This window comes from Alosa sapidissima, chromosome 4 (genome assembly GCF_018492685.1).
Source record: "Alosa sapidissima isolate fAloSap1 chromosome 4, fAloSap1.pri, whole genome shotgun sequence".
Taxonomy (NCBI): Eukaryota; Metazoa; Chordata; class Actinopteri; order Clupeiformes; family Clupeidae; genus Alosa; species Alosa sapidissima.
In genome coordinates this window covers 14,709,849-14,722,050 of record NC_055960.1, presented here as the reverse complement: position 1 = coordinate 14,722,050, position 12,202 = coordinate 14,709,849, and the positions used below count along the sequence as shown (strand labels likewise).

At 43.7% G+C, this 12,202-nt stretch overlaps 1 protein-coding gene across 2 annotated transcripts in view; it reads right to left on the bottom strand.

The window, feature by feature from the left end:
* Positions 1-12,202, bottom strand: part of suclg2 (succinate-CoA ligase GDP-forming subunit beta) — an 84,715-nt gene that overhangs the window by 33,630 nt on the left and 38,883 nt on the right. For both annotated transcript variants that reach the window (XM_042088668.1, XM_042088669.1), the window contains 6 exons: positions 11,935-12,025; positions 10,012-10,164; positions 9,323-9,412; positions 7,641-7,737; positions 4,311-4,472; positions 2,703-2,845 (listed from right to left, as the gene is read on the bottom strand). In XM_042088668.1, the coding sequence (XP_041944602.1) occupies positions 2,703-2,845; positions 4,311-4,472; positions 7,641-7,737; positions 9,323-9,412; positions 10,012-10,164; positions 11,935-12,025 (736 nt within the window). The remainder of the gene's footprint in view (positions 1-2,702; positions 2,846-4,310; positions 4,473-7,640; positions 7,738-9,322; positions 9,413-10,011; positions 10,165-11,934; positions 12,026-12,202) is intronic.

Genomic DNA, 12,202 nt, shown 5'->3' with positions numbered 1-12,202 from the left:
CACATACCTCAGCCATTGACAGGCAGAGGTGGTGGCTGAACATTTGTGTGTGGCATGTAGTGACCCCCCCCCCCCCCTTTTTTTTTTTCTACTGTTGAGTGCCCCAGTCAAAATAATTCAAAAAGAGGAAAACCTGTTTTCCGAGGCAAACTGTGAATATCTTACCTTCAGGTACCAGCTTCTGACATCATCTCAATTTTGCCTCTACACGAAAAAACAACTTCTGCCAATGCTAGTGGTGTGTATCTAAACTACCATACAGTTGAGTTTCTGTAAGGTACGTCAGCTGTGGCCACGGACAGGTACAGTTCCTATGCCTACCCAAAATGCCACCCTGTATGAAACTGTTACCAGCCACTCTCTGGAGAGAGACTGAGGCAAAACAATTCAATCAAGATGTGCCAAAAATTTGGCAGTTCGCCAGTGATCGCTCTGATCAGATCACCTGAAAGTAGTTTGAAAAAATATGCTAGGGTACAAAGTGGTTGGTTTACATTACTTAGTACCCTATATATCTTCTCTAAGAGGAGAACCCTATACATCTTCTCTAGTCAGTCCTGTTTGCCTGGAAAACGTTAGCTGGAATTAGCTGGCATGCTCATAGAGCATTTTTCACACCACTCTGGAATGTCCTCATTAGCTGCTCATGCGTTTCTTCATGTTACGCACCACTGCTTCCGGAGCTGGAGATTTTTCAACTCCTATTACTTTACTGTGATAGTCACTTCCCATCATTTATAGTCACTTCCCATCATTTATAGTCATTCTGTCGAGAGTTATCAAAGCCCTGATAGCCTTAGTCGAGATTAAGGCGCTATTATGAACTGAATGTTTGTTAAAAGCTACAGCTGGCCGCATAAAAGACCGAAAACTCTATGTCTAGTGCCTATGATCTCTAGTAGCCTTGATTTATTAACTTGATTTTGAACTATTGGCACCCTATACATACCTGCTTACTTCTGATGTTAACATCTTTATCATGGAACAAATTAAAACATTATGAAAATGCTAATTAGATAGTCTTGATAGTAAATTGACAAGATGCTAAAACATAAAATAAAGTTTTTGGCATCTGTTGTGCCATTTTGTTGGACACAACAGCAATGTTTATGCCAACTAGGTCCACTGATAATGGACAAAGTATGGTTTGAGAAGAACTGATGACTGACGGAGGGCGAGAGGGAGAAAGAAAGAAAAAGAAAGAGAAATTACATGTAAACATAATCACCAACAATTCAGTTATGGCACGAGCAAAATGCTAATGAGTATTTCATCATGCCAGGAGAGGAATAATTATCATCCCTTCCTCAGATCTGAGGTGGCCCAGTGTCCCACTCTGAAATTCAAATGGAGCTACGCACAGGTTTAATGTCAGCACTCTCAGGCTCTGCCAAACGGAGAGAGCCTCTCCTTCCCTCGACACTTCCAGGACACCAAAAGCACACACATATGTTTGGAGAAGTCTGACTCGAGTCCAGCAGCTTGAAAAACACATTGAGCACTAGAGTAACACAGACGTACATAATTCATTTTATTTTTAATACTAGAGACTGCTTTTTTTGTTGCCTATGCAGCATTCGTCTCCATTATAGCTCCTGTTTGACAGGGTAATGAATGGGCTTGTCCATGAAGTCAGATCAGGGCATGAGGCACGCCTCTTGTTTGTTTTTCAGGAGACTGTGATAAATCCATGCTTAGGTAAAAAATAATAATAAATATACTCATATTTGTCCAATACATCAAACGCTTAAGTGTTAGACTTGCCCTCCTCTTTTTTTAAGTATGATTTTTTTATCGCCATAGTTTTAGCATATTCCTACCACACATTCCTGAGACTTGAACAGAGTGCTCCAGGATGCTACTTGATGGATGCTCATGCAGTCAATCCGAGGTGTCGTAAAGGAGGCAAGTAGCAGGTATGCCTTAGTCACAAAATGCATTTCCACAAATTTCCTTAAATAAATGCACCCTCATGTCAACACCAGCGCCTCACTCCTGTCTGAGGGCAGGGCGTAATAGGGTGACAGGAGAGACAAACAAGCGAATTCACTGGCAAAGACGTGGCAAACAACATTAGCAAATACTTCCAAATATGGAGAGATGATAATTAGTGACTCGAGGGTGTCCTGATTTTCTCCTTGTCAAGACAGTGACTTAAGGACCAAAATTCAGTACGATGCGCGGTGTGCATAAACCAGCAGTGGAGGGTGACAACATCAGAAAGCAACACTCATCGGAACGTTTTTCTGTGGAGTTACATGATGCGATGGTGTCTTACAGCAGTGAAGTAACTGAAATAAACAAACACAGCTGTTGTCTGAGAGCTGGTTTTCAACCGCCTCGCCTTTCCATGTCAAGATGAGCTCTAGGATATGTGTACTGCTGAAATAATGACTTGAGGAAAAAAAAAAAAAAAAACTGCACACTGTGCATGCGGTTTTAATACTCCTGCAGTCACTAATGACTACTCTTCCCCAGAAATGAATCACATCCTGCATTGTGCCAACACTGCTAAGAAAATAGTCGACTCAAGTGAGTATGTACTTAAAATCTCTGTCCGGTTCTTTAAAAAGCAGGATGAGTTGTGAGGGCCTCTTTGTTGCACAGTGCTGCTCTAATTAAGATACAGCTTTAGTGCAAAAATCTATTAGCTTGCTGCTTTCGGAGTAGGAGAGAGAGTGCAGGTGTGTGCTTGGACATACCTTTGGATCGGCAGTGAGGAGCTTGAATGCCTGGTACACTTGGTTCTCCTTCACGCCACCCCCCAGATCCAGGAAGTTGGCAGGCTTGCCTCCATGGAGGTCAATGATGTCACAGGTTGCCATGGCAAGGCCAGCACCATTCACTGAGGAAAAGAATCAAAATTGATCTCAGAGAGACCGCTTGACCCAAACCTCAGCTAACAGGTCAAGGGAAGATAAAGGCAGTTGCAACAATACACATCATTCGTCAACAATTAGCTGCATATTTGTAGACTGCATGTTTGATAAAGAATAACCTTGAAAAAACATAACAAAGAAAAACAAAAAACCAGGGAGGAGAGGTTCAACTAGAAAACTATGAATTTAAGAGACTGAATTGAGACTACTTCCAGAGAGAGTGAGCATTTAATGGCATCAAACGAATATGTAATGTCACATGGCATTACGAGATGAAAAATGTAAATAAAAAAGGGGGGAAAAGAGGTACTTTATTATTTTAAAAAGTTATCTGGCTTTTAAAGAGCTCTTTAGAGGAAGTTCTTACAGAGCCGTATTAGTCTGCCTACCAAACACTTTTGCGGCTGCCATGTTGTACGTGAGCCAAATGATTCGTCCGCTTCCTGCTAAACCAAACAAGCCTTGCTACAAACGTCTCACCTCATTTGGTTTATTGGAACCGAACGGGCATCTTGGCAAGCGCCCTGAAAGAAGGTCTTGATAAAGGGAAATTCACTTTAAAAGCTGTCACTTTGCTGGCTTACAAAGCCTCTCAAGGAACCCATCTGGCCTGAGCTGTGTTCGCTTGCTCATTTTCTTTCCCTCCTTCAACAGATTCTCTGGAGCCAAAGGAGATGCTAACCTGTGCTCTTTCCTCTGGGCTGGGCTATTTTATGTCTGTTGTGTGTGTGTGTGTGTGTGTGTGTGTGTGTGTGTGTGTGTGTGTGTGTGTGTTGAAAGGAGACGTGTTGCAACACCTAAGGCGCCACTGCACTGTATGAGGAAACCAAAAAAACAAAACAAAAAAAAGCGCTTTGATTTACAGTGTGGGGACACTTTAATGAGAGCGCTAACAATCCAGTTCACTTGAAGATTTTTTTGGAGGGTTCATGCTAATTAGAAGCCATTGGATACGGCAGGTTCCTTCTGGAGTTGTTAAAAAGCCGGTTATGAATATGACTGGATCCGAGCCCGCTGAGAGCTGTCTCCACTTAAGCTTGATTTGCATGACGCCCTTTGTGGAAGAGGGAGGGAGGAAAAAGTTTCAAAGGCAGAGATGCGTGTTTGTGTGAGAATGTAAGAGACGGAGGGGGAAGTGAGAGAGACTGTCTGTGCGCGCGTGTGTCTGTGTGTGAGACAGTGAGAGAGAAAGAGGGAGAGAGAGAGAGACAGAGTGTGTGTATGTGTATGTATGTGTGTGTGTATATGTGTGTGTGTGTGTGTGTGTGTGTGTGTGTGTGTGTGTGTGTGTGTGTGAGTGTGAGAGAGAGAGAGAGAGAGAGAGAGAGGAGAGAGAGAGAGAGAGAGAGAGAGAGAGAGAGAGAGAGAGAGAGAAAAGACAAGACAAGCAAATAGAGAGGGAGTAGGAGAAGAGCTGTTGGCAAAACTCACCAAAGCAAGCGATATTTCCATCTAATCCAATGTACTTGAGATCATACTTTGCGGCCTCGGTCTCAGTGGGGTCGCTTTCTGTCATGTCGTCCATGGCAAAGATGGCCTTCTGTCTGAACTCGGCATTGTCGTCAAAGTTGATTTTAGCATCAAAGCACACCACTATAGAATAAGAGGACAGCAGGAAAGAGAGAAGGCGGCAACAAAGAGGAAAAAGGATTCATATTCTATTCATAAAACGTAAAAATGATTCATTCAGAGCAGTCCAATAGAAAACACAAAAAAATCACAGATGAATAATGCAAACATTAATCTCATCGTGTGTTATATTTAATTCACTAGCATAGGTGATTATGCATGGCTAAATGGAAGCTACGGTATGAATAACACTCACTGCCTAAATCACTTATGAATAGGCAACACTGAAAGCAAATTAAATTTCTACAAGCACCACCTACTGTACTAAGACAAACAATAATACTCTGGTCATTTTATTATTATATGAGGACATCCTTGAAACACCAGAGGCAAAAATGAATAATAACATTTCACATGAGGTACACACAAGCCTGTATCAACTGGATGACTCGTATCAAGAATACTCGACAGTCCTCTTTTATAGCAAGAGGAGAAAATAGCCAAGAGTGTAATTGTGAGGATTTTCTTCTCTTTTCTCTAAAAAGTCACCGGGCCCGTCGTCCTCCATGGGATTTGTACTTGGAGAGGCCTCCTCTCCTCCTTAACGCCATCATTTACACGCCGGTGACTAGAGTCTACCATCTATCAATACTGCATAACGGCCCTGAGGAAAAATGAGAGGAGATCCCTCTGGAGCCAACAGCACATCCCTGCTGTAATGGCTCATCCTTGGGATATACAGCTGGAGCTGATGGCCTCAGACATAATAAAGGCTCTGATGTACATGCTCCCCCCCCCCCCCCATAAGGGAAGAAAAATAGCCAGAGAGTGGCGACGATGATGATGCTAGTCGCGCGCGGCTCTTCCGCCACAGACGGGTTCATGCTCTTTTTGTCTTTAGTATTCTCCCGACTATATCGGAGACTCATCCTCAAGCACACACTTGTCCTAAGTGTCAAAGTTTATGAGCCGGCTGCATTTGATTTCTTAAGCAGCTTGTGCAGTTTAGGCAATGACCGTGGGTAAGTTTTATAGGAGTGGACTTTAAGAGACAGTATTCATACTAGATAGATCATACTATTTTGCTGGCGCAAAAGTTTCTGTGGGATGCAGCCATGATATTTCTTGGTATTTCTTTGAAACTGTATATATTCCTTTGTCATAGGAGGGCCTCTCCAGACACTGTGATTGCCTTATATAAGCAACCAGGTCCAGTTTCCTTCCAGTGAGTCTGGCGTTTTGTTTGAAGGTGATTTTTAGTTATTCCAACATAAAGTTACAGAATATACAGGTACTGCATGAAGAAACGGGTGCTGATGCAAACCTACTGAAATAGCGTAGTGCTGCTTTAGTAACAGGAGAAGCTCTGGCCAGCTTCCCACAGACGATGTGACTGCAGGAGCACAGCTATCCTTTTAATGTGTGACACGCGTGCAAAATAAGTTGCAGGTGGGCATGTGAGGATGCCAGTCCTTCTTAGAAGTTTGGGCCTCTGCAGGCCTCTTCCCAAAGCAAATAAAGTCATTTTAAGGTAACTCGGTAAAGCTGTATTAACAGAGAGTCTTTTCCCCCCATGTATTCAAAATATACAGTAACTGTTGCAAATTTCAGCTCAGATAGCTGTATTACTTAATTAAACTGTATATTTAAGTATGCTATTTGGTACCTGTGACCATGGTGGACCATGGTTTGGTACCTGACATCAACCACTAAACATTTTTCATCCTTCCATGGTTAAACAGGCCTTCAATTAAGCGAGGTCTCTAGTTCTGATATAGGAGGTCATTTCAGATGTCTGCTCTGAGCTTAAGGCACATCAGCAGCTGCTGCAGTGTAGCTGTGACTTGATGGGATTATATTTCAAGGTGATTATGAGCCTGTGATTGAAAGGTAGGCAGGAAGACCATTCATAGAAATCCACTATGCCTAGAGATATTTAGGATAGAACCACTGTATGGTCCTGTGGGTATCCAGGAAACCAAAAAAGCCTACAAGCTAACAGTAAGTAACAGCAATGAAAACAACAACAACAACAAAAACACACATGATAAAAAACTCAAAAATTACCGTAGATGATGGAACGACTGAATCCATCACGGATTACAGTGTAACCAAAAACCTAAAACTCCTAGCTGTCTAACGTTACAGTGCAGTGCCCTATACAATAGAGAGAGTCGATGTTAACTGTTAATAAGGATTAACACAGACGGCTGTGCCCAGCAAGGAGGCTGCGTTCTGAACCATACAGAAAAAAAATCCTGTTGCCAAAAAGAGTAATTTTAACAGCATATAAAAATACACAAAAAATAAATAATAAAAATACACAAACAAAACAGTTGACAATGCTTTGAGCTTCATTTATTCAATGCTATTACCTCCTACGTTGTTGATTTGCAGCACTTTCTCAGCAGGAACATAAATCTACAGAAATCGACAACTAAATCAACAAATCTACAAAAGGCAGGAAGTCTACAGAGTATTCATCATGGGTCTGAACACCACTGTGGCCTATACTAAGCTCTCTCAAGCAAGTAAAACACATCTTACAATGGTATAAAATCCAAAAGAGCTGAGAATCCCCAGAATGACCAACAGGAGACGCACAGGCTTTAGAGGGTGATTCATCTTCCATAAGCGGCTTCTTTTTTTGGGCCTCTCTAAGATGGAGCGATGGGAGAGAGTCTGTCTTAGATCATTGTGCCCTAGAGGACCAACTCATTATGCCAGGAGTGCTGTTTTAGCACAAGGAATAGTGAAGGATGTCTGGACTGTCCCCCGATGCTCTAATCCACTAGGGGTTTGGTGTATCATTTCAAAGCTACAGAGATGACTGTTGAAACTTTGACGATATCTCTATCAGAATATCTTGTGTCTAGACCAAGATCTTATTACCATGTTCCGTTCACTTTGCTTTTGCTAGGTTTTCAGCTTAATTCTCAATCAAGCTCAGAGAATGTGTGGAAGAAAGATGATCTGTAAATGTGAGTAAACATCCCTTCGCCACATCTTAGCTCCATCAAACCTATCCAAGCACCACGGAACTTCACAGAGCTGGTCAACCAACCAGACAGACAGACAAAACAAGAGCTTTCTGCAGTGGCAAAGGGCGAATTGAAGATTGAGAGCAAGAGAAAGAGAAAGAGATAGAGAAAGAAATAAAGGGAACAAAAAGAAAACAAAAAAAGGTGTTACCTTGTCCTTCGGGAGTCTCGCCCAGAGGATTGACTTCGACCTGAGTGGCGTCGACTTTCAGGAACAGATCATAGAGCCTCTTAATCTGATCCGCTGCCTGCCAGACCCACAGAGAGACAGTAATTACCCCACTACACATAGCCGTGTGCTTCGCCAGGCCTCACCACGGCTGCACAGCTGAAAGCACACAGTACATAAAACTTCAAGCCTTATAAGAGCAGCATGATAAGAGCAGCCTCGTAGGATCAGAGTGGCCAGTGTGATCTCGGACACTGAATATGGGCCCTTACATCTGTAATTAGCCTTTAAATGACGTGCTTCACTGCTTGGGCACTTCCTGCATACGTAGCTCTATATACTTAATAAATCATAAACAATAGAACAAAGAGAAACAGTAGCTCACACTCAATCGTTTGGTATTGCTGGTAGTTGTGACGAGCTAAGCAGCTGCTTCTCTTTATCAGTCTGAGAGTGGAAGTGTGATATCCATTCAGTGCTACACCACATTATTCCCCAAATTGCTTTATGAACGACCGTCGCTGTAACAAAGCATCCGATTTCAAAGATACAATAGTTAAAATGACACGTTTCTATGTCCCTCTTCCGACGAGCGGCTCGTTTGATTATGAAAGCACACTGACAACGAACATTGTAGCTTCTCCCTTCACGCACAGAAGCAAGGCGTTTTTGTCACCTCAAAGAGCTTCAAAAGCTGCAAAGTTATTTAAACTACACTTTCCCCCCTCCCGACCAAAAGGCGCCTCAATTATCACTGAGTGGAGCAGACACTCGACGCCAACGTTGCCATACCAAAGAGACAGCATTAGTTGAAGTGAGCTGACGCGGCAGGCACGTGGCAAATTATTTCTATTTCCGTAGGCGACTCCAAATCAAGCCCGTTTGTGACACAGCCACAATCAAGTGGCACGCAGAGAAATATCTCTGACTCTTGTTTATTTCATTGCTTTAAAAATGCATTCATTAAGCCGATTTATATGTTTTGTGCATAAACAATTTTAACTAATTAGATTTGTATGGTGCTTTGGGTACAGTTGTAGGATTTACTAACATGTCATAGTGCCACTAGACGACTGGCTGAGATATCTTGGTGAAGAGGTGAAGGGAAGGGCTCACTGAACAACGGTAATCAGTAACAACTTTCATCTATAATTAAAACGGTCACCAATTCCATAACCAGTCCCTAAAGCTCAGCTACTTTTCCAGCATCTGACTTTAGATATCTGCTCTTGTTTACTTAACAACAAAATCTAAATATAAGCATGAATATAAAAACTTTCTTCTGTGTTCACAGTGGCATATTTTATTGATATCTTCAATTATAATGATTGCTAGTCTTCACACAAAGAACAAACACTCATGCCTGTAAATGTATTTGCCACATTCACACGAGAGAAGTCAAATTTGTTTAATTAGCTTCCTTTTCTATGTTTATTATGGAAGAAGATACAGTAGTTTAGAATGGCAACTATGGCACTGTCCAATCTAAACTTTCCTAATCCTGTTGTCTTAAGTCTTAGCACAGAATTGCCATTCTTAACTACAGGAGACTGAAACAAGGCTGTGGTGTTGGTGAAAAAAAGGCTTTCCTACTTCTAATAACATATTGTGGAGACTTCGGAGAGCAGAGAAAGTGGTTGCATATCAAGGCTCGGTCGATTTACCTGTCTCTCCAGATGTCCTTTGAAACCCAAATTAGCTGCCATACGCAGTGCCTGGTCATCTCGTACCCCCTCAAAAATATCTATGACTTCCTGTGGCGGGAGGGGAGGTGGGTGGTTTGTGGAGAGAAAGAGAGAAAGAGAGAAAGAGAGAGAGAGAGAGAGAGAGAGAGAGAGAGAGAGAGAGAGAGATAGAGAGAGTGCAAGGCCAACATCAGCTGTAATTTGACACAAAGTGGATATTAAATCATGAAAGCAGCAATTAAGAGGTGGCAGTCCGCCAGACATGGAGAACAGAGAAGCCAGGGCCCTTGCCATGGCTTTATAATTACCCTCCCATCTCACAGAGATCAGTCAAAGAGGAAACGGCACTCCCAGCGACAGGAATGGGAAAGGACAATGGGCTTTACTGTGATCTTCTGAACACCCTGGCAGACCGAGCAGTCTTCAGTCACAAAGACAGAGAGAGAGAGAGGGAGAGAGAAACAGAAGAGAAGAAAGAAAAAAACAGGGGAGAAGAAAGAGGCTGGGGTCTTGCCGTGGGCAATGGGCAACGAAATGGCCACTTTTCCGTCAGCAGCCTGGGGGCTTTTGTGTGTGCGCACATTGGTGCATGGTCATGTAGTCTCCATGACTACCACGACAACGATGACAACAACAACAACAACAGCAGCAACAGCAACAATGCCTACCTTGAAAATCAGCTCTGGGGTGTTGGCGGCCACCTCCTCAATGTCCATGCCGCCCTGCGGACTGCCCACCATCACCGGGCCGTTGCAAGCGCGGTCCATGAGGATGGCGAAGTACGTCTCCCGGGTGATGTCCAGGGCCTCGGCCACCATCACCTAGTAGGACACGTGAGGGAATGAGTCGGGGCGATGCACTGGCTAAACAATGAGACGTGCTGCACTTTCTACGGCTAAGCAACACAGACTCCTCTATACAGATGCTACGAAATGCCAAGCGAATACGGGAGAGCAGCGAGACGAGACAGACAAAAAAAAGTCTAAACAAGGGGGAAATAACAGAGCAGGAGGGGAGAGGGTGGGAGCACGAGGCCAAGTGAGGCAAGGAGGAGACGAGAGAGGGGTTTTATCTGCAGCCACAGCGCTGGCTTATTGCAAATGCTCTTGTTCTAACACCTCACAAATGAGAGTTAAATGAGACTGAACAAACAACTAAAGGATGAGCCTCTCTCTTTCTCTCTCTCTCTCTCTCTCTCTCTCTCTCTCTCTCTCTCTCTCTCCCCTACTCCATTTCTCTCTCTCTCTCCTACCCGATTTCTCTCTCTCTCTCTCTCTCTCCCTCTCTCGTGCTGTCCTGGCATGGTGAAACGGTTTGTGAAGTCTGGAGAGGATTGTGGCAGCATTGTAGAGTGAATAAAGCCACATTATACAGATCGACTACAATGGCAGACCAACAGCTTGCCTGTGTGTACCCCCCCCCCCCTCCGCGCCCCACCACCACCACCACCCTCCCCTACTCAGGGAAACAGAGGATGACAACGCAATTACAGCCTTTTAAGAGGGCAGATATTCAATCCCCGGTGCCATGTTGTAGTGGACGCTCTCGCTTGCCATATTTATTACCCCGATGCTACACCCCGATCGGACGGAGGAGGGGAGGGGTAGAGAGGAGCTCAGAGCGGAGAGCAGATATCTGCCAGAGAACACAATCGATTTCATAAACAGCCACCCTGGTGACTGGGGCTGGGAGCGTGATTGGCTCGAAAACACACATGCCTTCAGACTGGAGAGAGAGAGATTGTGTGTGTGTGTGTGTGTGTGTGTGTGTGTGAGAGAGAGAGTGAGAGAAAGTGTGGGGGTGGGCATGAGCTAGTATTTATCATATTTCACCTCAGCTGTTCTCATGTCCCAATATGACATCTATCAGATAGCTAGCTGCAAATCTTTCTCTTTGTCAAGCATTACTGTTTGGTGGGATACAAATGTGACACTCATTTGATCCCTTCTGTTCACTTTGCAGCCAGGCAGGAGAGAGCTGCCAGGTGTCCAAGTAGCTACTGGCAAGCGAAAACACCTTAATGGGGAGCTCTAGGCAATATTTCACAACAGGGGGAAAGGAGAAAAACACACACACACACACACACACACACAAGCTGAGGGCAAGAAGGCTTCATTACCTGAAAATGTGTTTTGTCTGCTTTTTTTGTTTGTTTTGTTTGTTTATTTGCTTGGGGAGGAAAGGCTCTAGGTGTGTGTGTGTGTGTGTGTGTGTGTGTGTGTATGAGTGAGTAATAGAAAGGAAAATTATATTCTTACTTGTTAGTGCCACATGGAAATGGCTGTTTACTCACCTCTTCCTCAAAGAGGACCTGACTCGCATGCATTATTTATGGCAATGAACCGTGACACAAAACAACATAAATACCAAAAATATATGATTGCCAAAAAACAAACATCCAGTTTGCAAGTAAAGATGGGAAAAAGGGCAAAGGACAATAAGACTAATGCACCACTGTCACGTAATGGGGCGGCTGCATAAATAAGCAATATGGTTTAGAACCAAGTGATTTTAGCCTGGCATGAGTGTATGATACAGTATGTGAGCAAACTGACCTTCCCTGATCCTTTGTTTCGGGTGGTCAGACTTACCGTCTTGACTTTGACTCCCTCCTTTGGTGTCTGTTTGGTGGTAAGGTTGTAGCCGAGCATCTTATTGGCCAGTTCTCCCACCACTGCTGGGCTGAGGGAGAGGTCCACACACACACAGATTGTTATTCAAACAGTACAGTTGGCTGTCTGTGTGTCTGTGTGTCTCTCTCTCTCTCTGTGTGTGTGTGTGTGTGTGCCTGTGTGCGTGTGCGTGTGCGTGTGTGTGTGTGTGTGTGTGGTGGGTCTCCCAAACCTCTTCTACCATGGC